We start from the raw sequence: 27,049 nt of genomic DNA, 5'->3' as shown, positions 1-27,049 counted from the left end.
GGTTGGTGTGCCTGCCAACTATTGAATATGTATCAACATAACATAAATTGCACCTTTCCCCAATTCTCAGTGCATCATTGGCTGGTTACAGACCTTTGGAAATGATTTTCCATAAAAGCAGTTTGCTTAAATTCCCCTCTGTGTTGTGTCTGTAAACATATACATATACATGGCAGAACATATCAAAAAGGCTATAATCAGATGGTACCATATTTTTTTAATTATCACAGTGAATAAAAGGATAAAATTAGTGAAGTTGCATTTTTAATTACAAAATCATGCAAACTTCACTTTTAATCTATATATGTGTGCCTTCTAGGATAAACTTTTAAACATATGTTTTGGAATATTAAATAAATTCTTAGTACTTAAGCTGTAACCTCAGCCACTGATAACTTAAACCAAGATGACCATATAAATACTGTAAATGTTAAACATTAATTTCATATTTATTTATGGAAATCTGACCTAGTTGCATTCTTTTTATTGTATTTTGTTGCCAAGTTTTTGGTAATTTTATTTATATCATTGCATGTTGAGTGTTGGTGTCTTAATTTTTATCTCAAGAGGTTCTTGTATTCAGAAATTAAAGAAATGTTTTTAAGTTATTTGAATCTTTCTCTGCTTAGCATTGTTGTCATATGATGGAAATAGAAACATAAGACATTGTAATCACATGAATCATAATTTAGTGCTTTCACTTCAAGGAAGATCTTGACTTCTGTCTGGACAATCATATTTCATGTCATTGATAGTAATTTGATAAACTTTTCAGTGGCCTAGAGGTGAGATATTAATTCAGCTGTTTTTTCAATATCCCATTTAGATTCTCCATTGAGTGTAGAATATTGAGAAGTTCTCTATGATTTTGTTGAGTTATTTTGATGATTAATTATGATGGAGTTGATGACCGATGTTAGAAAGGTGAAAATCCCAAAACAGAACATGAGGCCAAGGGTCCAAAAACCCCATAAGGATCATGGTCTAACAGATGTTGGAATGCTTTTACATGATTGAGGAAAAACTGGCAGGTTTTGAGGCACAGGACCCAAATTCTAAAAGATTTATGAAGGTATCTGTGGAAATCAATGAAGCAGTTTTGTGTTACAAAATGATTTCTAATAAGAAAAAAGCTATCATGCCTCTGCCGCTGACAAAGAGAGTTCGTACAAAAAGTATCGGGACTGGTTCCAAAAATCATAACTTGTTGCAGTTATCATTACAATTACTTAATAATCTACAAAATACATTCCTCCTGCATCAATGCACTTAGTTCGGCATGTCTGCCACTCATCAAAAGCCCACCGGAAGTCTGTTTCTAGAATACTGTTGAGAGCTAATGTCGTCGCCACTTGAACAGCCTCGGTGGAGTCGAACAGATATCCTTTGAGCTCCTTTTGAGCTATCCTTTGAGATAATAACATTGTCGAGAAAATCTTCATCTTCCTGGATGCAGTCCAAAATTACTTGCAAAACTTCCACCCACGACAGTTTTTCTTCCTCGCTCAAGACTTTCAGCACTAGCTTTGTGCACACTTTCATTATCGCAAGATTCTCTGTTACAATGGTATGGATGGTGTAGACTGAAAGGCTGGTATCCTTTACTTTTACCCTGAATGCCTTTTATGTTTTTCTGTTTTTTTATCAACTCCTGATATTTTATTGTTCCTCAGGTTTGTCACAGCTCTGTCAAATTCAGTTATATATTTCCAGGCCAATATTCATCTTCATCTGTCATGATTTCTTCATTAATGAAGTCACCTTCTAGTGAGCTAACGTGAGTACTTGGTTGAGTATTTCCAAGTACTCCTTCCATCTCTTCCGAATGTTGTCATCTCTCCATCATCCTATCATCCTCCTATCTTTCTATTAGCATCTTGTACATTATGGTATTTTGTTTTTTTCTCCGAATTGCCTCTTCACCAATTAATAGGCCATTTTGCTGTTTCCCTCATGCCACCATTTATTTCCTGGCACCAGTTTTCTATCCACCCTTCCTTGGCCTTCTTTCACTCTCATGTGACTTGGCTCTATAACTTCTTTTAAAGGGTTGCCTTAGTTTCATTTCTTGGATATGCACATGGTCATGGAGAACCTTTCTTTTGATTGATTTTCTTCCAGTATCTTTAAGTTCCATCTGAATTCCTATGGAACTGTCTTCATCTCCTTGTATCACATTCGGCTGTCCATGGCCAACAGGTTGCAATCCCTATTTATAAATACTCCAGTATAGCTTTTACATTGGTAACTTGGTTCTTGCATCTTGTTCTGGCAAGGATGCTGTCAATTAAGCATATTTCCTTCTCCCCTGGCATCTTCATTATGTACCTTCTTTTGTGATGTTTCTTGAAGAGTTTGTTTGTCAATACTCTTGTTTTTCTCATTACAGAATTCTAACAGTCTTTCTCACATGGCATTTTATTTTCCCGATTCAAACTTCAAAGTGGCCACCCTGCATGTTCTCAAAAGAATGATGCTGCTGAATGAGGCACTAATCCTCAACAATAAATTTGTGAAAATCATTGAGTTATAGATATTGAAAAGTCATGGTAGAATTTTTTATCACCCTTTGTGAATGTGTAGTACTAACATATTTACTGGTTGCACAGTAAGCAAGATTTTAGCGGCATTGAGAAGCAATGAAATTGCTAACAAAACCAGAAACTCTTTTCACTCTTGTATTTCTTGTTCTCAGTAGTAATAATCCTATACCAGTGCTATTTCAATGAATGAGGGGAAGAGGTTGTTAAACTTCTCAAGGATCTGGTTGCAATCATAAAGAATCCTCTGAAGGTGAAACAGGTTAAGTAATGTATGATAGCCACTGTTTGTTTGCTTGTTTTCATCAGATATTTTTCATCCAGTGGGTATCATTACTTATGTTTTTTATTTTTTAGCATCATATACATTTTTGGTATAATTTAACTTTGTAAGAATTTACTTCCTAAATATGAGTTTAGGGATGAGTTTTTACTGTATTAATATACTGCATACTTGCTTATGGATTAGTAGAAGTGTCTTGATTTGAGAAAATTTCTTTCGCTTTTTAATTCTGTTTTGGTGATGTTAATCATCATTGAATGTAACTTTGACATATGCAGATTTGTAAGTGCCAAATGATGAAAGTCTTTCCCTTGTGACCCTTCATCTGTTCGTCTGAAGTTTGCTAATTGTGATTTTAGAGTATATCCTCTTTGAGTTTTCTGTATTGAGTGTGCAAGTTATCTTTTAGAACTTATATATATTTTAACTTGCAATACTTTAATTTTTAGTTGTTGCTATTTGAAGTGGTGTATAATGGGCATTGTTATTCCTTGCATGACAAACTTGATCCCAGAGTAGTAATTTTTTTCAAATTGTTTATTCCATCACACTTTTAAGTGAACTCAGGGATAAAATTCTTTCAAAAAATTCTTTTTTTTTGTGACTTAAATCGTCAATCAACCATATACTTTGTCTTGCTTTAATTTAAAATGGAATAGTGTTCATTGAAAGATATAGCTTTCTAATATTTGCGAAGTCAACTCGGTATTTAGATGTGGAGAGATGTATTTGTGCTTGATATGCCGTGCATGGTACAATTTAAGTGTAGGCTTTTTAATTTGGTGATAGTTTTATTATTAAAGTTTTAATCTCATGGGGCTATTCCAAATCATCAGTTAAGTTCTTGAAATGAAATACATGAAATATTTTTAGTAGCAGGAGATTTCTTCTCTCAGTTTCTATCATGTCCACCTTCCAAAAAAAATAGTTTATGCATCTGAAAAATCAAAATGGTCAAAATGTGAGCTAGGGAGTATGAGATGAGACCAGCTCATAATGTGAAGCCCAGTGTTTACACTAGGAATTACCACTTTTTCACATTTCAAGAAACTGCAGGAGATACCACAACAGTAACTTTTAATATATTCTTCTGCTGAATGTGCATTACAATGCAACAATTTCAGAGTGTAAAAATCATTCGTATTGACTGGGAATTGAACCTGAATCACGGTGTGATTTTTATGCTCTGAAATATTGTAGTGCAGACAACTTTTTCAGCTACTATGCTTCATTATCATAAGATTCATGAGGTCCGAATCCCAAAAGAACTGACCACTTTACAAGTCCTTTGAAAAGACTTGAAAATTTCTATCAAGCGTACAAATTGGCATTGACTTGATGTAGAGTGATGAGTAATACCTGCATGTGTATTCCTGCAATCTTGCCACCATGAATATACTATATGCATAGTGTCTCTTCCAGTGCCTCTCTTTCCTCCTGCTCTCATTTTTAAATATAATGTATTACATTTGCACAATCATTTCCCTGCTTTTCAATTTCAGCCCTTGATGATGTCACTTATTCATAAAAACTAGTCACTCAGTTAACAAACAATTTTGAAATTTCAACAGAATCAACAGAAAGGAATTTTTTAAAGGTTGAGTCTTTAGATTTTTGATCTCATATCTGTCATTATTAGCATCTTCAAAATCAACAATTTGCCAGGGCTAGCATATTTACTTGGGTGATTAAGAAAGTCCCCCAGAATAGTTTATCTTATGTCTAGATGGTAATTCACATTTTGAAATCTCAGAAAAAAATTATAATTAGGTACTTGATCACTTATGTCTAACCTCTTTTCATTTATCATGAACATCCTAATTTCATATTTCTGTGCTCATGATATTTTTTAACATTGAAAATGTCATCTTTCCACAGTTTCTAATTACAGTTAGAAACTTAGTAAGTAAATTAAATTAGTTAGTTGTTGGTACCAGTGCATTTCTTGCAGAATAAAAAAGGTAGACCTAATTTGGAGATTTGCTCAGATCACAGATTCAGTAGAAATGCTGTTTTTTTGGTTGTTGCACTAAAGACTCATATTTAATTCTAATATCTCGATTTTTATATTTAAATGTTTATATTTTATGCTGGTTGAATGGAATATGCATGTACGAGGTCTGTTGAAAAAGTATCTAACCTTGAGTTTACCAGCGCACAGTAGTGATGCTGGAGTAGAGAGTACATTTTTTCTCCCGCTTTGAGTGAGCCAGTCTCTGCCTGCTGACCACCAGAGTGAGGTGCTGTCATACCTGGTCATCATTTTTCAATTTCTCTCAAGACTAATGAATGAATTAATTTTGTTAGGTTATACAGTGTCATGTCAGTTATCACGTTCAGAACTCAGGAACAGTGTTGTTAGTGTCAAGCAGGTCCTGTGCTGGAGTTGTCATGGGTGTATGGGTATGACCCCGCAAAATCAATTCCATACGTATACCTGAATCAGCTCAATAGGTACCAAAGCACTACATTTTGGAAACTTTCAATTATATGGAGATATTCATTCATATTTTGAATTTGTCCACTAACCTAGATTTCATGAGTGATCATTATTGGAAGACATTGATATAGGCAAGAAAGCAGATCAAGGATCGAGACGGTGCAATGGCTGAGGTATCAGCTTCCCACCCCGTGGGCCTGGGTTCAAATCCTGGTGGTGGCTAGATGTTTCAGTGATATTACGATCCCTGCTCAAGGTGCTATGTGGAGAGCATTATGAATGTGCCACCATTGGATGGGATGTTTAATAGTGGGCCCCTTGGCACCTTTCATTAAGAGTAGGCTAATGTCGACTTCCCAATTCTCTCCAATCTTTATCCATTCACTGAATATCCTACCATTACCATATTACCCTCCTATCCCTTCCAGCATAAATAATCTTTGCTGTCAGTCACCTTCCCTAATAACTACTTTTACAAGATAGCAGTTTATTCATATCACCAGTCCACCTTTGAAAAGCATTTAGTACATATATTGAAGTAGCCAAATGCATTTTGATTTTACTCAAGTCCATTCTATGTTCCTCGTCATAAATATAAAATTGCTTATTTTGTGCTTGTATTGCATTTCCTTATTGGGTATCAGTTATGTCCACCAATTTGTCTTCAAGTTGCATGCGATCCTATAACTATCTATGGCTTTTAAGTGAATTATTAAAGACTTAATTGTTAAGTAACCTGGTTATAACATTGTTTTTTCTAACTACTTAATACAGGAACAATAAGAATGACAGCTGTTTTAAAACATTTCCGCAAAAATATATTTTTATGAAAAATATCCATTCTTTAAATTATGTTTTGTTTAAAAATTAACTAAAACTACAATTAAAAATAATTATGCAACAAATTTTGAATTAAGTGAAATTTTCTAACCCAGTGTTGAAGAGTGAAATCTTCTCTCTAACCTGATGTCTGTTAGCTTTGATTCTACTTTTCTGCCTTTTACTCCTCCTTTATTCCACTCCAGAACCCTCTTTTTCCTTGATATTTAATAAAAACATTGAAATGAATGAAAATTATGCACATGCTGCACTTTAAAGATGTATCTACTGGTTTTTATGCAGATGGTTTCTTATGTTCAAATAGTGTATCAGATTACATTTCATTTTTATTTCATTCATTAAGAACATATTTTGGAGAATGCATGAGTGTGGGCTACACATTATTTCAGTTTCTGCAATTGAAACTACTTGTTTTTGCTTGTTGTTAGGACTAGAATTGGCCTCATAATATATCATTTGTTCTAGCATGCTTTATTATGCTGCTCTTAATCATTTTTTTCCTACACCAGATTTAATTGTTGCTTCTTTATTTTTTCTCACCAAATCAGGGAATTGCATGACACATCAACTTTCAGAGAGCTTTCAAACTACCGCAAATTAATAAATGTCTTGAGAATGAATTACAGTTGTCTCTAGTGATTGAAAAAATATTGTATCATGTTTTTGTTTTCACTGTGAGCTGCATAATTTTTTTAGGTTTTCATATTTTCGTTAAAGAAAAAAGTAAAAAAATGCATACTTTTTTATGGTAGTGAAGCTTTTGAGCATTACGAAGAGAATGAGATGAGAGAGGTATGAGCTAAATATTCCTTTTTATTTCCTGAAAATCCTGAGAAAAAGATGAATTTTGAATTAGATAAATATGGTCTATGCAAGATCTCTTTTGTCATGAAAGTGGCGTTTAATTAAGCAACTCATTTAGTTCTACTATCACCACTGTTTTGTTTTTTTATAAACCAAATGATCATACTCAACTGAGCACCAATTTAAGATGGTATATTATCTTATTCTATCTTTCCTGAATGGTAAAAATTGCAATCAATGCTCTTTAACTCTATAAATAATTAGGTACATCCCTTTTCATATTACTTTGAATTTTCAATATCCTTTTCTGAATTTTTACTGTGTCAACATTTTTAATGCATTGTTAACGTGCATGGTATTGCCTGCTCTCCTTGATTTTGAGCTTTTATTTTGTTTCCTTTATTTGATTTTAGACTTTTTGGCTTGGGGAGCCCTCTCTAGTTTTTTGGACTGGCTCAAATTTTCTCAAAAAATGTATAACTTTGATTTTCTGCTACAGCAAAAGCTCAGCTCAATGGAGTTTGCTGATGAGGAAGAGGAAGATGAAGAGGCATCCACCGTGAAAACAGAAATGAAGGAGAAAGAGGTGGAAACAGCCGAAAATAAGAAGGCAGAAGATGAAGAGGAAGATCTTACACTGGAAGAAGAATTGCAAGTCAGTGAACCTGCTGTAGAGGAAGAGAATCCGGAAGAGGTTGCAGAAGAAGTTGATAATGCACAGGTGATTAAGGATGATTTGTAAAAATTAAACTCTATGATACTAATGGAGTAATGTAAGTACACCTTTTTTAACTGAAATTACATTCTTTATGTCATCGCCTTTTAATCACATTATCATTGTCGTTTAAACTCTCCCATGATGTATTTATCCTACACTATTAAGCAAGCAATTCTAGCAAATGCTGTTTTGAAAATGAGCCTATGGATTTTGATGAAATGTGGTGAATCTGCTGTTCTCATTTGTGAGAAAGTGGTTTAGCTCAATTTTTGGAAAAATGATTGAAGATGTGTAAAAAAGTTTTGAATTAATCACTGCATTTCGTTTTTGTTCGGCAAATGAATTAACTATTTTTTGTCATTATTTGGTGGTTATTTTTAAATGGTTAGAGAAGAAAAAGAATTCTCAAAGTTTCTTACTCAGATGCAAAACTGATCATCATCTTTGTTTCAACGTTGATGATGACATCTAGATGATTTATTATTTCACTCATAGGAAATATACAAATTTATACAGATCTACAAAACTCAGAAATGTAGAGTGCTGCAGAAATGCAACACTCTAACCCCCTTTTCCAAGCAAAGCTTAAGTCTCCAGGTACCACTTGGGGAGAACATTCTTAATCTAATTATTAGCATAGATAGTTATGGAAAAGTTGGTAATTTTCTAAAAAAAGTAATGATAATCTTCAATATTACAATTTTTATTACCCTGAAATGTTTGTCCTGGATTTAAATTGTAGTTTTTACATTTTCTTTCCTTTATTTACAGTTCTCAAATGATTTGCGTGCAGCCTCTGAACCAATTCCTATTAGGTAAGAAGTGTTTCAAGACCATTTATTTTTAGTGCATTGTTTATGGCTTAATCCTCAAGTGAGATATATTCTAAATTTAAGGCTTGATTAAATTAATTTTAAAAGTAAATGTATACATATTTTAATATAGCATTCTTGTAGTTCAAATAGATCAGTGCTATTGTAGTAATGATGGTGAAAAAGTAAGGTTTTTGGAGGATGAGAAGAGAACTATTGTAAAGACTATATCTATTATATGAACATTGTCTTCATATATTCATTAGAAGGAGACAATGTCTTTTTGTTGGATGAATGGGTTCACTCATCTACCCATCAATTAATCAGGTGTTGGTGCTCTATTGCATCTTATCTACTAACCCTTTAAAACTTCTTTTCAGATCATCACTTTCCCTTAGAGATTATGATTCGGAAATTAAAGCTGCCCGGGCTTCCTGTGACCCTATAGATAATGTGGATGGTGATGCTCCTCGTCTCTCATATCACCTTGGCAGACCGGTAATATATCAGTTTTGTATATATTAATGTCATTTAATATCTGTGCTGCATATAACTTGAAATTCACCACTGTTAATCAGCCTTTGCATTGATAGCAATTGATAAAATAGTTGCCTCTCCACGTATACCCGCTCAAATTAATATAGTTCTTTGTGATACATCAATAATGTTTTTCATCTCACATGCTAATATATTCTGGGAATGCAGGTGTCTGTAAAGATCCTAAGGGAAAATAATTTGAAAATATGTGGAAAATGACTTTGGATAGGTAAGCAAAAATGGAATGGCTGTAAATATATTTTATTTAATGTGAAAAAGTTTTGATGAATTAATTGTTGGATGATTACTTTGTACTAGTTCCCATTGAAGGCCTAAGGAGATATTAGAAGATATAAAATTGGCTAATTTTTTGTGAAGCAGAAATTGAAAATGTATTGAGCGTTGTCAAATGTGCTAAAGAGAGGTATCAACTGTGATTGCAGCCTATGATTTATGCTTTATTGATCCTGAATTCAAGACCTAATGAACTACGTAAAAAAATTATTTCTAAAAAAATATTACTCAGGATTTCGGACTAAATTTTCTATTCAGTAGGGAATTTAATTCAGAGCTGGATAGGATAATTTGAACCACAATACTCAGTACAAAAATTGATCAATGTATGAAGGGAAGAAAATTTCATGATCTGGGTGGAAGATGGGATAATAATGCATATGGGCTCTTTAGTGTAAGACAACATAGTACGATGAAATTTTGACTCATGTGCAAAACTGATAGGTTCACCACTCTGTTAATCATGAAAATTGTGTAGAAAGTAATGCCATCCGAGATAAAAATTTGGAACAATCAACCTCCCTAGGATTAGAATCAAGAAGTTTCTTGCCAAATCATAACTCCTTGGATTTCATAGACAGTATTTCTTAGCTGTATTTTGTGTCTAAATTCTTGAGTAATACAAGTATCATCTTTCTTAAGGATTCAAATTTCTTGTAGTTTAATTTCTCTCTACAACTTAAATATACATATAACATGGATAAAACAGAATGACTACTGGTCATTGCAAGATGCCTAACTGAGCTGGAAGATTCTGTCAATCAAAACAAGTTATGTGGCAGCCTTAGAATCTTGTCTTTTTATGCATAAAAATCTACTGAGTAATGAGCTGAAAGCAGAGGAATATTTAGGTCACTATTCAAAATTTAATGAGGAAAGAGAAATTGAGAGGATTTCCCCTTGACTTCTAATACACTAATACCTTTCACACTTCATTTGTGGGATAGACGAAGTTAAAAAAGCCTGCTTCTTAGTTATTTCAGGAGAAATTCCTAGAAACTGCAGGAGATACCATGACATTAACATTTAATGGGGTCATCTGCTAAATGTGCATTACAATGCAACATTTCAGTGTAAAAATCATTTGCCTTTGGAGATTCTCTCCCTTGTACTAATTTCTTCCAGATTTTCCCTGTCATTGTATGCTGTTTATCTTGGTCACATTAATAATTTGCTCTTCTGTAATATTCCTTGTCTTAAGAATCTCTTCAATCGCATTAAGGTATGGGTTTCTTGCTCAACATATTCATCTCAAATCATTTATCTATTCTCAAATATATTTTCAGTGATTCTTTTCTCTTGTTTAGCCAAACTATGAAAGTGAAGCTCTCTCATACCTATTTCCAGTGCATCCAATCTACATCCTGTCATTACTCACTCATTGTTCGTCCTCTCTCTCCTATATTTACCATAAATGCCTTGTCTTAAGTATCCCATGCACACCACAGTCAAGTTTTACAGTTTCAATATAACTAAATCATTTTCCTTGACCGCCATGATAAATGATTTTTACACTTTGAAATTGTTGCATTATAATGCACATTAGTGGATGACTCCATTAGAAGTTACTGTTGCGGGCATCTCCTGCAATTTCTTGGAACCAGTCACATTTATTTAGTGGTATGCTTCATCTTGGCATAACCAAGTTTTACTTCCATAGCACAATGTGGGAAGGTATACAGTTTTAAATACCCTGTCATTTTTGCTGTCTTTGACAAGCATTAATTGTTTTATATGTACTCCACATAATTTCAACAACTTCTCTGCTTGGATCTGCATGCCTTTTGGTCTGTTCATCTCTTCCACCAACTTTCACAAATATTCTGCCCTGATAAAAGAATTCAGCAATTCAATTACTTCACAATTTATACTCACTATGTAATCATTCTTCCCATTCTCCTTATGAGAATGACAACTGCTTTCATTTTAAATGCATTTACCCCAATTTAGATTTTGGATGCATTTACCTTTCATTTTTAATTTCATTCCCTGTGTTGCCTCACTATATCTGCCAGGGCTCCCTATAGATCCCCTGAACCTCAGCCGGAAATCATGGATCATCATCTTATGGAAGGATGGAAATATTAACATTTATCTGTCTTTACCAAGTGTCCATCTCACACAGCCATGAGATCTTTGAACAACCATGGTGACATTGCCCATCCTTGCATTATACACCATGATTTGTGTCAAATCAGTCACTTGAGGTTCCATTCACTCTTACTTGCTATTATTTAACTTACTTGCCTTACTATTTTTGTGGATAGCTTTTATAAAATTCAGTTATGGTTCTTATAGAGAAGAGAAATCAACTCCAATTGAACCCAAAAAAAAACAATTAATAGTGCTATTTATTTGGAGATAACCTTGCTATAAGAGTACAGTGTTCAGCTTATTTATAGCTTGTTGTACAAAAAACCTGGCATTTATGTAATATCTAGGAACTAGTCTCGTAAACTTATCATTTAGGGGAAGAATAGTGGGAGGGTAAAAGTTTAGAGGAAGGATAGAGAAGAAAAAAAATTGGAAGGCATCTATGAAAAATTATGATAGAATGAAAAGTTTATTGAAGAACTAGAAAAAATGGAAAATATGTTTTTTACCAATCACAGTACTTACGTTTTTCTTTAATGAAGTGTGTAGGTTTTCGTGCAATTTTGTATCTGCTCCTTTAAATAGAAAATTATAAATGTCGTTTTCTGCTGCATCTTCCAAACAACTTACCTTGTTTTGATGTTTAATTCGGCTCTGGATAATTCATTTACTCTTTGTTCCATCTTATGAAAATCTTCAGATTAAATATTTTAATATTATTTTTTTCCTCTTTGTCAACTATTCAATGCCATCTAATTGCAGAGCCAGGGTAGCCTACCACGAAGTGTGAACCCCCTTAGTCCAGATTCAGAGATGAGATCTAGAAGCTTTGAGCATGCACGAGAATCAACAAGTTCGCATTCCAAAGGTATCTTACTGCTGGATGACAAACGTTTTTACATTCAAACTGGATGACAAACGTTATTATAATTCATAGTGCATAGTGTAATTTAATTGAATGTTTGTGTTGTTGCATGAATATTGGCTTTAAGAGATTGGTGTAAACTAATTTATATCTAACTTGTGATCTAATCCCCAATTAATTCTTAATCCTTCTAACAAGTTACTTCTGAATGAGAGTCCTCTTGCTATATCTGCATTGAATGAACTTCAAAAGTCTCTAATTACATATTTGGATGATACATGATTAATTTCATTGACTGTTGTACACTGTAACAGAAATTTTTCGTAAATGATTGCTCCGTGGAGGATTAAATCCTTATCTGGCTGGGCTCACCTATTCCTTCAGCAGTTTAATCTCCAGCTAGAATATTGTGAAATGTGAACTGAGGTTATTTCAAGGTAGATTTTCCATGTGAGAAGGATAATTTAGGTATTCAATTCAATGGGCAATCATTTATTTTTCAATTTGTTGCAAAATAATAAAATTTTAATTTTTCGCATAAATTTATGGCATGCAACACATTACAATTCCAAGGAATCCTCATCGAGTACATAGTTATTGTAGTTATATTATCTGCCTGAAGATGATTCATTGGCATTAAAACATGCTGTATGCGATAATTCACTGAAAAAATTACAATTTTATTATTTTTCAATGTGTTTAATTTCCACAAAATAGAGCATGCCCATACTACTGTCATTCTTCAAGATTTCATTCAATTTGTGTATATGATTAGTAGAAAGGTATTTATTGGGAGAAGGTGCCATGATGAAAAATTCCAGTGAAGAATTTATCTTAACAAGGTTAAATAGTAAATTTTAAATGCCAATCAATGAAATATTTAGAAACAAAATAACAATAGTAATATATTTAATGCAAAATTGCATATAAATTATGTATGCATTTTTGAAATCTTTGCAAATTGGCGGTAACATTTTACTATTATTCATGTAATGTGAATAAAAGTGTTAAAAATAGTGGTAGCCTATTTTCTCATGATGGAGAGGGAGAAAGTTTCCACACCATCAATATACTTATTGTCATGGAAATTGCAGGAAAATTGAATTATGATCAAATAATTTAGATAGCATTGATGTCATTAATTGATTTCTTTATTGATTTGCTTTTCCTGTATATCGTAATATATAATCAGCTTTCTAGAGACCCTCCGAGAAGATAATTATGTAAGGTGTCAATCCTATCTCCAATATCGAATATTTAAGAAAAATTCAATGTTGATATTTTGGTCAACTCTTCCACTCCAATTGAAGGTCACCTAGTTGACCAAAATAGTCTGTATAGAATTTTTCTTAAATGTTCAGTATTGGCTATAGGATTGACACCTTACATATTAACAGCCAACAGTTCACACCATCTTCATTTCCTCTCGAAAGAGTTTTGCCAATGCTAGTGCCATCTTGAATAGAAGTGAGCCTACCAAATAGCTCGATTGGATTGTTAAATACAATTTATTTTCAAAATGTTACTCACTTCACTTACATCACTTAAAACATATTCACACCTACTAGATTGTCCATGGAAATCTGTTCTACGTACTAAGTCTATTTCTTTACTTTGATCTTGATAAGTAGTGTGGAAGTGGACGTCAATGGGATGAATCTGCAATGTTACCGCCTCAAAATGCCTAGAAATAATCAACTTAAAAGTCATTCTTGAATATATGATCCATAAACAGAAAAAATCATTAGAAGAATGACATTACTTATGTTTTCGTGTGTAAAATAAGACATTTCCTTGGATCATTACATTTAGTTGTTTTAGTATACCAAAACTGTATAGGGCTGCATGACATGGACTTTCTCTGTTGCCAAGACTAAAGGATACTGGCCTTGACAGTGATGCGTATACACATGGAAACTTGAAAAATAAAAGAAAACCCCTGTTTTTTTTTAAAATATCAAGTGGCTAAGTGCCAGCTGCTATTCCACAGAAACGTGCATTGTGTCTGGTTTAGGACATGGTCTATGGGATGACTTAGTGTTACTCCTTCCTGATATAAGAAGTATAGAGCACTTTCTAGTGCCATTTTTCTTACATGGTGGAATCAGAAAGTTTGGTTGCTTCTCATATGGCTCTGAATACATGTCCTTTTATTATTTTTTATTATCATGTTTTGTGTTCATCCAATACCTAAAAATAATCCTGGAAAAAAGGATAGATCTTGATCGGGAGAAATATTAAAACCATTAAGTAACGTTCTTATGCTTGGTTTATAATTGTCTCTGCAGAATGCAAATAATTTAATCTGATGTTGGGGTTTTTTGGAGTATCATTGGTCTTCCAGATCTTATATAAACTAAGATAGAATTTTGGCATCCATGGCATGCTCTAACTCAATAATTATCCTATACTCTTTCAATATCTGGTTGTACAACCTCAGTGACTGTTGTTGACTGTAATTGTCATTTTTCAACCTTTCTATTTCATTAAAATGTGATTATGATTTAGCTATCATGCTCAGTATGTGATACATAAAGATAATTGCTTATTACCTATTAGTTCATGGCTAATATTTTATGATGGAGCATGGTTAATACGTTAATGATAGTGTCAACATCATCATATAACTTGACATGTAACCACACACATCAAACATAGTTTAAAAATGCACAGTGCATTTTAGTTATGAATAAATTTCATAGGCATTTGTATGATAAATACTAAAATAGATACCCTTTCATCTTCATAAGTTTTCTCTACTTAGTGGAAAGTTTGAGTGAAAGTAAAGTTTACTTTAAAAGTATGAGAATTTCAGATGGTCCATACCCTTTTGTAACTATTGTAATCAATATCACTTACAATCTTTCAGATAAAAACTTGGATTAGTTTTGATTTTTATGGGGCATCAGTAATGAAAAAATTGGCCTTGTTTTTTTTATTATTAGTCAAGTTTTTACATTTTCGTCAGGAGCTTCATTTTGACATTCAGCCTTATAAGTTGGCACTTGAATTTGAGGAAATTTCACATTATGAACACACTTTTTCTTCGTGATATTGCTGAATTCACCTGCAATATTTTCATGACCAGCACTCTTTTTTAGCGTTGTTTCAGGAATGTAAAATCATTGCACAAGTTCCGCCAAACTTAAGTATATATTTCTGTTCACCTGTTCAAGAATTTAAATTTTCTCTGAAACCAAAGTCTGCTTCGCCACTTTTTGCCTATTTCTGATGAACACTTGTTTTTCATGGGATGCAAAACACAAGTACCTATAACTTAACTCATATATGCTGCACTCCTACTGGGCACCAGCACCTTGCAGCTTGCCATGTCATGGAAATGACAATTGCATCTGAAGGAGCTTTTCCCAGTGACTAAGTAAAAGACTTCATATTTTATCTTATAATTTGGATTTTCAGTTTTGATTGGGTAAGCTCTTTTGGGTGTGGGTTAGGTATTTATTGGTATTTTTGCAAGACTCACTCAGGGTACTCTACAGAATCATTAGTTAAACATGCTATAGAATAAGAAAAGCTTAATTTCCACAATGCAAGATTGTTTGATTTAAAAAGATATGTGTATTTACTCACCAGTGCATATTTAAGTGAAGGCCTGCATTGTTACCTTTTAGAATTAGGAACAGAATGTATGTTTACAGTGTGTAAATTGTGCTTGATTGATTTAATCTCAGTTTGCTTTACGAGTATTTTGTAGAATCTTAACCCTGCCATCAATGGCTTAAACTACCTTAAACTCAAGGTTTTATTTCTTCTTAGTGCTATTAGTTCCATGTGTTCTGAAATGAATAGCTGACATAAATGAAAATATTTTTTTCTTTAAATAATTGATAAATTCAACATACTGCTGCTTGTGCTATTTTTCCAAACAACAGTATTTTCTGAAGATTGTTCCACCGAATAGCTTATTCTTAGTTTAACAATTGTCACCAGAAAGTAGTTGATTGTGGTGAAGTTGATGTACCAAATGTTACTTTCTGAAGCATAATCATTTCAGGACCTTGCTACTTTACAATTTTGTCCTTCATACATATAATGTGAACGCAACATTTGGTTGTTTTTAATGTAACATATTTGTCTTTGAGTTGAGAGTTAAGTTCCAATGCATTATAATACAGGTTAGTTTGAAGGGCTAAAATTGAAAAAAAATTGATGTCAAAAATTATAATTTAACATTATTCAAGCATGAAAGATACAATTCTAGTAGTTAATGCATCTATTTGTCTTCTCATCTCTTGTATAATCAGTAGCTGAATTGCAGTGTCAAAGTCTGGAAGCTGTTAACAGTGACGGTATGTGCATGACCTATTTCTGTAACAAATTTATTGTATTTAAGTGCACACTGATTTATTAGCCACTTTTTTCTTGGTGATTTTTATAAAATTATTCTGTAGAACGTTGTGGCTCATATGCATGGCATTCGATTATTGTAGAAATTTCCTCAAGTGGCGTAATTATTTCCGTGAAAGTTCATGCAGATCTCTTTTTTCAAAACTACCATGAGTGCTTAGATGTAAAAATCATGGTTGTTTTATGATTGTTCAAAAATCTATTTTGTATGTTTTACAAACATTCTCTCTGTGGCTGCAAACAAAAAATTTAAGTTAAAATGGTCAATTGAAGTTGATAGTGGTAATTTTGTATGTTATAATATGCATAAATGTTTGACAATTTAAAATATTTGAATCAATCTGATTATCTCTCCAACTAATTCTTTTGGGTTGAACTAAATTGAGAAATTACTTGGCCCAAAATTTATCTCAATTTATGATGTTATATTTAAAAAAGTTATCTCACTATAAATCCCCTGATTTACAAAGTTGTCTAATTAAATTTTTGTAGTACAAATTACTAAATTTAATGTTTTGGAGACATTCCTATTGAAAAGCGATTATAAGTTATTATTCAGGATGATTCGGGTTGATTATGCTTGCATGAGTTTTATTTTCTAAAATGTTGTTTGATATTTACCACCTAAACTGAAGCCTACCTCTTGGAATGGATTGCTATGAGTTTGAAGCAATTGATAATGGATTAACAAGGTAGCTTATCTGTCCAGACATCCCGTGACCTTGGTGGTCCAATTGGTTGGTCACATTGGTGGCTAGCGTTGATTTTCAGGCTTCCCTGAGACTTATTTTCTCCTTGCTACTGGAAATCCTCTTTCCCTAATACCTGAAAAACCAATTTTCAGCTCCTTTGTGCTGTTATTCATGGCTTGCTGGTCTTATGAAGTTTTGTATTTTTTCTCATCATATTTTTCCTTAAAATATATTCTTTCTACATATTTGTCCCTTTTTCCTGAATTTATAAACTATTTCTCTACATATTACATTCTCATACAGCATTTCAAATTTTGTAACATTTATCTAACATAGTTTTGTTCTTTACCCAAAGTTTTGGATTGACAATGCCCTTATATTTATATTCACCTAGCTAGTGCATCTTGTTAAAATTTTCAATATTTATCTTAATTTTGTGTTCATTTTTAACACCAATCACGTTTTATCATATAATGTATGCATGATTGATTCAAATAACTGTGTGGCAACAAAATAACTTCTCACTTTTATATGTTAAGTAATCAGTAAAGTATATAACTTCCATGTTAAGATTGTTTTAATTCTGTTGACTAGAAATCATTAATTGTATGTAAATGAATTTTGTTCTCCTTGCAATGATATGCTATCTCTTAAACTAAAAGATGAAGCTGTGTTTATTATCGAAAGAAAGTTTTTCAAAATTTATTGTCAAATTATGGTAAAGGTATTGTCATATCCATACTTTCATCTCAACCTAGTTTCCAGTTCTTAATTTTTCTCATTATTAGCTCCATTCTTAATTTTGTTTTCTTCCTAGCTTCTTATTGCACAACTCATATCTGTCATCTGCTATCTTTTCTTTTCCTTTTCTCCCTCCTCCATCAATCCAAACCATTGACCTTTGTACTCTCTCTTTCTCTTGGTCAACACATCTTGTTGGAATTTGTTTGCTATAAATCCACCTATCCTTATATAACAAAATCTCTTCCTACTAATGCCCTATTGTTTTAAATGTTTTTATACATATTATTTTTAACATCCATTCTTTTGGCTTATGAATGGATTTATTTTTATATTAATCACCGTTAATAATTAAAAAATTTTTTTCTTGTTGATTTTTTTGCATTCTTAATGAAATCACATTATAATTTTTATTGATAACTTGCATATCCACATGCTATTCTCACTAATATGTTCTTGATGACTTCCTTTGAATTTATAAAATTCCAACATTTCTACATGAAACTTTTATGATTAAAAATTTTGATGGGCGCCAATCAATTCCATGTGTGACCCTGAGCAAATCCCACTTTTATTGAACCTTAAAATGTCGCATAATAATTTTGTCGGTGATGGCTTCTAGATTCTGAATCCCCCCTGCAAACCCAGTCTACTCCCTTTACCTTCCCTTCAGTAGGAACTTCTCCTACCGAAAGTTCTCCAATGACATCATATCTCTGCTGCCCACCTCTTTCATACTCCAAACCAAATAGTGTCTCTCCACCTGAGCATCAGTGCCCTTCTTATTTGTATGGGAATTGCTGTTGTGGCTGTTACCATAAGTGCTGTTGTTCCTGTTTTTGCTTAACCACTTCTTCATTGGCATCTTCTCCTCCCAGCAAATGCACTGATGGTCTAGTACCACCACCAGTCTTTCCAGATGCTCCATCCCCTGGTTCAATATCTTCAGCAAATGCTTCACTTCCTGTGGCCCACAGAGTCCCCCCTCTTTCTTATAATTCAATGTCTTGTGATTCTGCCGTCAAAGGAAGGCTAGTCGAGAGCACAAATGGTGGTCATTCTTGCCAGGAAGAGAACTTGAGTGCCGGTATCCAGTATTTAAGTCAGATTCCCAACGAACACCTACAGGAGTCAAAAGCTCCATCGATATGCAGTAATAATTCCAAATTATTGAAAAATATTAACAGTGTTGATTCCGAACAACTTTCATGCTCTAAAGGTCCTCCTCCATTTCATTCAGATGATGATAGAAAATCAAATTCATCATGTGGCAAACCAAAGAATTTCTTAAGTCTTTTCCAACCAATTTTGAATTTCAGTTTCAGCAATAGCCCATCAAATGAGTCACCTAATTCCAATGTGAAACCTAGTGATTGTACTCTTAATCAATCCTTTTCCAGTGATGTTAACTGTGAAATGCAAGTGGTTAACTTACCCACAAGACCTAGCTCCATCAGTGGAAAACACAAACCTGATATTTTAGACAGTGGGAATGTCTCCTCACAGTCTGGTTCAAGAGCCAGCATAAATAGTGGAAGCAGTACTTGCCATTCAGTTTTGAAAACTAATCTTGTGCCTTTTACTGTGCTTCATAGCTCACCTCTCTCATCATCAACTCTATTTCCACCCAAATCTCTTTCATCTAATGAGGACTTTCTTTCTGGTTTTCATACTGGTGAAGAAAGTCAAATTCCTCAGTCTGCCTTAAATTTAGGCTGTTCAAGGGAAGGTGAAGGAGATGTATCAATTACACAAACCTCCAAGTGTCCACAATCATCAGAAGATTTAGATCTGTCATCAGAGATGGCCATTCCACGTCTTGGTAGCCTCCCTCTATCAGAAGATAAATATTTGGATGTGGGCTCAGAAGATCTATCGGATTCTGTCTCTTCTCCTGTTGTTTCTTCTTCCAATGATGTCACCAATCCTAAAACAAAGCCAGTAACAAGCATGAAGATGCCCCCTGCTCATGGTCTCTCATCAACAGTTATGTCAAATTTGAGTTCATTTGTTAATCCATGCTATAGCCCTGCCCGTCGTCTCTCCTCACACATCCCTATATCTGATTGCCGTTTACACCCTATTTGTTGCCGTTGCCAAGTTCTATTCCTATTTGATCCCCTGAATCGATCCTACTATGGAGGCCACCAACTTGCCCACAAGCATTGGCTCACCTTGAACCTTCCTCCTCTCCATTACCATTCATCCCCTGCTTCCCCAGCCTCCCCAGATGATGCCAGTGACGGGGAGGAAAGTCCCTTCAAGGTATCTGGGAAGGAGGGGGAAGTAGGGAGAAAAGGAGAGGTGGCCCTGGACCCTGGGTCTGTTCCACCCTCCTGCCCTGATAATTCCTCACCTGATGCACCCATCGTGCCCCCCATGGGAGCAGGTCCCACATCCTCCTCCCGGCAGCTCCCGTCCTCATCGTCCACGGCAACCCCTGGAGAGGCCTCCCATTCCAAACACCACCATCACCACCACCACCACCACCGCCACAGTGTGTCTGGGCAGTTGAGCTACTTTCGCCTCCTGCCCCTTGGGGGGGTGGGCGGCGCCTTTCAATTCCTTCACCACCACTTCCGCGGAACTGCTTTTGGAGCGCCTGGAGCTGGAGGAGCTGGCAGACTTTTCAGCACTGCAGTGATAAGTGGCTCATCCAGTGCACCTAATCTCAGTGATATGATCCCAAATGTTGGTGGGTCTGTTTCTGGTAAGTTGAAATTGGCAGTTTCACTCTGCCCACCCTTGGCACTTCAAAGCATGCATTGGACAAACGCTATTGTCAAGGTCAACCCTGCACTTAGGAGGTAGTTCATTTAAATGGCCCCTTGATACAATACTAAGGTGAAATGTTCATTTTAAAGTGGTTTTTAGTATATTTAGTTGCATATTTATTTTTTACTATTTGGTGTTTTTAAACAGTTTAATAAATAATAAGAAGGGTGTTATGTATGTTTTGATTATATATTTATCTGAAAATCAAGTTGATATGATTAAGAAATTAATCAAATTGTAACAATAACTGCACAAGTATTGATTCAGACTTATGTTAACAATGGATAATGCTTTGTGAGTTACATGAAAATCATCATAACATACTAATAGCTAAGTTTGACAAAACAAATGCAAATGAGGGGAAAATACAGTTTGTGATAACCAAAAACCCATTCCAGTGTCATTAACTGATAATGCATACATTTTTTTGAACTTGTGCAATATATTGAAATTAATTCCTTATTGACATTACTGTTTCAGCAATAGAAGGTTGTGGAGGTGTACCTCCAATAAGGCCCCTGGAAACTTTGCACAATGCTCTGTCCCTGCGCCAGTTGGATGCATTCCTGCAGGCAATGACAATGGCTCCCCTATGCCGCACAACACCCCTCTCCTCCCCTCCTCATGATCCCCCACCCCCTGGCCCACCCGGAACGCATGGCACCCCTTCGACACAAGGCACATCCACTTCAATGTCTTCCTCACAGACATCATCAACTGCATCATCTGGGGGACATCATTCGAAGGAATCTCGAGAAATCCTTCCTGGAGGTCATCCTCCACCTCTTCGTCTACAATCACCCAGCAACAGTGAGTGCATTTTGATTCTTGGGTAATAATTTGATCTGCATGCTCATTGGTTGATTTTTGTGGCAAAAATTGAAGTCTTATTTCCTTCTTCAAGTTTACTAATATTGCCCTGTTACCATAAATTTTATTTCTTTATGTGTAAACTTTTGTTTTTTCTTTCTTTTGGTGAAAGCATTGAGGCTATCCATGTTCAAGTGAGTGGAACCCATCACAGAATTTGTTAATAACTAACAATATGAAAACCAAGCAAGCAAACTCTCTGATCTTGTTAGTTTTAAATGTCACTGATTCTTAAGTAGAAGTTACAGTGTTAAATTCTTTGAAGCTAAGTTGTTCATAGTTAGGATAATATTGATAGGTCCAAAGATTTCATTAAGTGGTTAGAAGTTTCACTTTAGTAAATATTTAATTTTATATAATTGTTATATACTTGAAAAGGAGTGAAAATGTAAAAAAAAATATTTAAACTGTATCCATCAGTCTTGAGCATCAAGGAAATTCATTAGAATATCTATTGGCAATAAAATATTCAAAAATATATGTACATTTGATGGTACCCATCGCAACTTAGTTTTGAGAGGATAGTGATCAATGAATTCTTGTGGTCATAAATCAGATAATAAACTGAGAAACCATGGATAAGAGATAAAACCCATGATTGCAGAAAGCTTATAATTTTTGCTGCTGAAATAAGGAAAAGTAAATGGAAATGCTGCTAAATAATATTTCACTTCTTCTTGTTCTTATGGAAATCTCCATTTAGTTGGGTCATACTCTATATTGGTCTTCATACAAAGCACATAGACTCTTTGACCATTCCGTGTAACATAACTATTAGTCTAGGAATCAATTTGATTTAGAAACAGTCTCATATTTTTGAAGGTACTTATTTATATTCACCTGGAAAAACAAGTACCATGTCCATTATTAGCAATTATTTTGCACTTCAATTCCTGGAATTTGAAAATATCTAATTTTAGGTCATCTTTAACGTCTGCAGTGTGAGTGCACAGTAATAATAGCACAAGTAATCTACTAATTAGAGCATTGAAATGTCATATGCCTTCTCTGATAAGCTGCCCTCCATGTAAATCTCCAATTCCATTATCCTGTTTGTAATCCTTGTTATCAATTGGACCCTTCATCCTTCAGCAAATGCTGCCGACCCATTGCATCAGTGTGCTAGAAGTAGTGGTAGCGCTCTTAGGCTATAATCATATATCAACTTAGATATACTGTTTTGTGCTGCATGGTAACGCAACAGTCACCTGGAATCCAAAAACATCACCCCTACTTATCAGTATTATTCAATAAAACATGGAAAATAAATAAACTCAATAAACATATAAAATCTACTTTTAGTATTAACTGTATATCACCTGAGCATTTCACGGGACTTTTTAAAGTCAGTTTTCATCAACAGGAAGGAAAACATTGTATTAATAGTGCCTCGTCTCTTCATTTGATAATTAAGGCAAGCAAAGGTAGAACTCGAGCAGTAAAATGAAGAAATAAAAATTAACTCATTCAAAGCATTGTACTTTCTGAATAATAAATACATAAGAAAAAGCTGATTCATAAGCAGATAGTGCATTTAAATATTTTTTTGATTCTGCTGGAGACACTGGCATAACACTAGTTTCTATATTACGTATGTGAATGTATTCATTCAGAGACATTTGTACAATAACCTTTTTCCTTAATGGAAATTATTTAATAGCCTAAAATTGCTTATTTGGCTGTCACGAATACCTTCATAAAACTTTTAGAATTTGGGTCCTTTGCCTCAAAACCTGCTAGTTTTTCCTCTATCATGTGAAAGTATTCCACCACCTTATTGATCGAGAATGCATTTGGGATTTTGGGACCCTTGGTGTCATTTTCTGTTATAGCAAATTAACCTTTCTAATATCGGTCCTCAGCCCCATCAGTTGTTCATGTCTCTATTCTTTTGTGCCATATGAAATAATTATAAACAATAATTTTCTTTAGCATTAATTTCCAATATCTTGCCCATTTCAAGTCCATTTATTACAGTTTCCTTAAGTCTGGTGTTCATTTTAAATAGTACAGTGATAAATCTGTGAAAAATGAATTTAAATAATAACTTACTAAGGAGTCAGTCTTACTGGTAATTGTAATTGGCTAGCAGTACCCAATCTACTGAGTAATGGTGGGCCCTGCTTGGGAAGGTCATACTACAGCATAAAAGTTTAATAATTGTAACTCACTGGTGATCCATGTAACCAAGGATCAATGTAACTTGGGATCCTCTTTAGTTTAAAGGTGATTGTGAAAATTTCAAGAAACACTAGGGGACTTCGTGCAAATGAACTTCAGCATATGCCTTCATATTTAATGGTTATTGTGAAATGAGATGGCAAGTAACTTCCAGGGGCTAATAACTAAGTTCTCTATACCAATCTTTTGCTGTTAAATCAAAATTCTGCAATTTTTCATGTATTAAATCAATTTATCTTAATGAAATCAACATCAAATTTAAGGGAATTGTGAAATGGTGATTAGAACTAACATATTATTATATGTTATTATCAAAATCCACTTCCAACTTTTACTTTCACATTATGCCTACAAATTGAGCTTGTGTAATTTATGTGATGGACATTGCATGTATTTAAATTATCCAGGGAACTATTGCATGAATTTGAACTTGTGATAGCCTAAATTTCAATGATCTACTTCCTAGATTTCACTTAAATGCACATATTCTTTAAAAAAAACATTACTGATAGTAGACTTAAACCAAACCAAAGTTCCTCCTAGAAATCCCAAGCAAGAAAACATTAAAATTGTTCCTGAAAACCTTTTCCAAATTCAAACAAAAATAAACTAATCCTATAGTTGCAGTAGAAAGTTGCTTCTAACCATCAATATGGTCGCCATTAGTACATGTAATGTAGTTTTTTTTTTTAACTGGCTAAAAACATGCAATAATTAAATTATTCTGTAATCTTTGTGTGGAAATCTATATTTGGTAATAATTTCATGCCTGCTTGAAATAGATTTTTTTAGCTTTTACTCATTGTTCCCCTTTTTTTCAACTGTTAACCTAATACTACAATTATTATTGCATGAATATCCTGCATGTTCCTTAAGGTGACATGAGAAGGGAGCTTCAATGAGCTAAGGTAACATAACTGCTATTAATTCTTCTGTTTTTCAATTTTAAAGGGTAAATTTGGTGAAAATAGTCCCATTATATGATATGGAAACCATAATGTAAACAGACTACATAAAATGTATTGCATTAAAATACTTGTAATGGCAATGAATATAGTTAAGATTTTGACTGTTTTAACTAAAGTAATCTTCTCTACATGTCATGTAGCTGTATCATACTTTTCATATTGTTTGTTTTAACTTTTAATTCATTAGTGATTCAGTTATGACTTATAATTATCAAATTAGTGTATATGAGTAATATTGAGGTAACACGCAACTCTCTAAAACTAAAATTATTTTTATTCCTAAACCTTCCCCTCCCTACTCCCATTTACTTGAATTGCTAAGGCATTGGTTGGAGTGGTCCCCCATCTTTTGTATCAAGCAGTTCAGGTCCTTCTTCTCCCAATGGATGTTCCTCCTCGTCATCCCTTGACCTTTACCTTTTCTCTGCATCAGCAAGAAGTAGTGCTACCTCATCATCTACCCATGGTAGGCGGCCATCTCCCGAGTACATACCACAACAGCCTTTGGTGGAGACTCAGCCACTGACTCAGCAGGCTGGCTCTGGATTAGCTTCATCATCTGGTTTAGGATCTTCTAGTACAGGAAATTCTGAAAGGGTAATGTATCCACGATCACTCTCTACTACCCCAACCCTGGAGACATCTATATCTTCGTTAATCATTAGTGGGAGCAATTTTAGTGCTTACACTCCATCTGCATATCACTCTTCTACAACTACCCCTAGTACCCCTTCTTATGTGGCTGGATGTGTTTCCTCAAGTAAACCAGTTTATCAGCAAGGTGCTGCTTCTCCATCTCAAACAACTACCACTTATTCTTCTTCACATACATCCTGCCATTCATCAATTAAGCATAGTTCAGCAGATACTGGCACTGCTCCAGCAGCTGGGGTTGCAACCAGAGCTCCCTTCTCAAGCAGGTTTTCCATGGAAATAGATGGCCAAGATCTGGGTAGTGCAGGGATTTTGCTTGATGCAGGCGGTGACAGTGAACTCATTTCTCCGGAAGGGTCATCCACGCCTCCATCAGGTCCAGCTGAATTATTATTAGAGGATGAGGACTTTGGGGAAGCAGAAGAGGCTGAAGATTTGGATATAACTGTTGTGGAGGAAGTCAGTGAGGCTATACTCTCTCAAGAGGATGTTCTATCAGGAATTTCACCATCCAATAATAATGGCAAAGAAGAATCAACTCAGTAGCAATGGTGATGTAACTGGGAAGGATTAGTTGAATTACCTTATTTCCTAACAAGAATTGTATTTTATGACCAGGAGAGAATTTTGGTGGTAGGGAACTCGACTTGAACTTGAAAATCTGAGTTTGATGATGTTTGTGTTGAAGAATCAGTGAAATTCTTTGCCAACCAATAGTAGCTATTGCCATGTGATACAAGGTGTGCAATGTGATATTAACTTCTATCATGTGTTCTTTTGTTTTCTGTTAAAGTAGTCAATTATATCCTCTTAACTGACTGATGGTCATCCTGCAACCCAGTAACTGTCTTTAAAACAATAATTTTAAGAATTTTGACCATTCTCTCGATGAAATTATTTCTGCTCTTGGTTTTTCAAAATTGAATAAGAAGATGAGCGATTATTTTACCGACCTAATCAAATGGCATAGTGAATCAGCTCCAGTGATGGGCTCAATATATGTGTCTTAGCTGACTGTGATGGAAAAATATTACTGTGTAATAATTGGAATGTCATCTGTACAGTATTATATGTATGCATTAAAATGGCTCATGAATTTTTATAAAACATAAAATTGTTTTATTTCCCAGTAAGAAATTACTCTGGTCTCCTGAAAATTTGAAGTGATGTGAGAGTTAAATGCTAAATTTTAATCTTTCTACGTTTTAAAATATTTATTAGAGAATTTGCTGGGATAGTAAGAATAGAAACATTTAAAATTAATCAAATCGATTTTTTGCTTAAATTTTTCTGAATTTTTTCAGCAAAAGCTAAAAGATTTCCTAGCCCTGTTTGTCCCTTGTAATGCATACCTTTTTCTTGTTGCAATAGTTGATTTTAGTCCTTCCCTCATTAAAATGCTGTAAAAGAGTATTTATTTAACTCAGTAGTTTGCTATGTAAATAGTGATAAATTGTTTTTATTTCATCCGAAGATATATGTATGTAATTATTTTTTTGTTATTTTTTAGGAAGTAACAATGAAATTTTTTTTTGTGTCCCACATTGCAATAGAAAGTGTTAGAGCATGAGAA

The 27,049-nt window shown here is 34.1% G+C and overlaps 1 protein-coding gene across 15 annotated transcripts in view; it reads left to right on the top strand.

The window, feature by feature from the left end:
* l(1)G0196 (inositol hexakisphosphate and diphosphoinositol-pentakisphosphate kinase) overlaps positions 1–26,590 on the top strand; it is a 76,269-nt gene extending 49,679 nt beyond the window's left edge. For 10 of the 15 annotated variants that reach the window (XM_071591111.1, XM_071591108.1, XM_071591105.1 and 7 more), the window contains 7 exons: positions 7,407–7,628; positions 8,397–8,440; positions 8,818–8,935; positions 12,125–12,230; positions 18,651–20,738; positions 21,284–21,613; positions 25,145–26,590. In XM_071591111.1, coding sequence (XP_071447212.1) covers positions 7,407–7,628; positions 8,397–8,440; positions 8,818–8,935; positions 12,125–12,230; positions 18,651–20,738; positions 21,284–21,613; positions 25,145–26,022 — 3,786 coding nt within the window. In that variant the 3' untranslated portion in view covers positions 26,023–26,590. Of the gene's footprint in view, positions 1–7,406; positions 7,629–8,396; positions 8,441–8,817; positions 8,936–12,124; positions 12,231–16,492; positions 16,538–18,650; positions 20,739–21,283; positions 21,614–21,785; positions 21,808–24,730; positions 24,763–25,144 lie in introns of all 15 variants that reach the window. The other 5 variants (XM_071591116.1, XM_071591119.1, XM_071591118.1 and 2 more) reach the window with 5 other exon arrangements.
* The last annotated feature ends 459 nt before the right edge of the window (positions 26,591–27,049 follow it).

Source organism: Hetaerina americana, unplaced genomic scaffold (genome assembly GCF_022747635.1).
Source record: "Hetaerina americana unplaced genomic scaffold, ioHetAmer1.1.p SCAF_42, whole genome shotgun sequence".
In the NCBI taxonomy this organism is placed as follows: domain Eukaryota; kingdom Metazoa; phylum Arthropoda; class Insecta; order Odonata; family Calopterygidae; genus Hetaerina; species Hetaerina americana.
The sequence above is the reverse complement of the archived record's forward strand: the minus strand, read 5'-3'. Positions and strand labels throughout refer to the sequence as shown.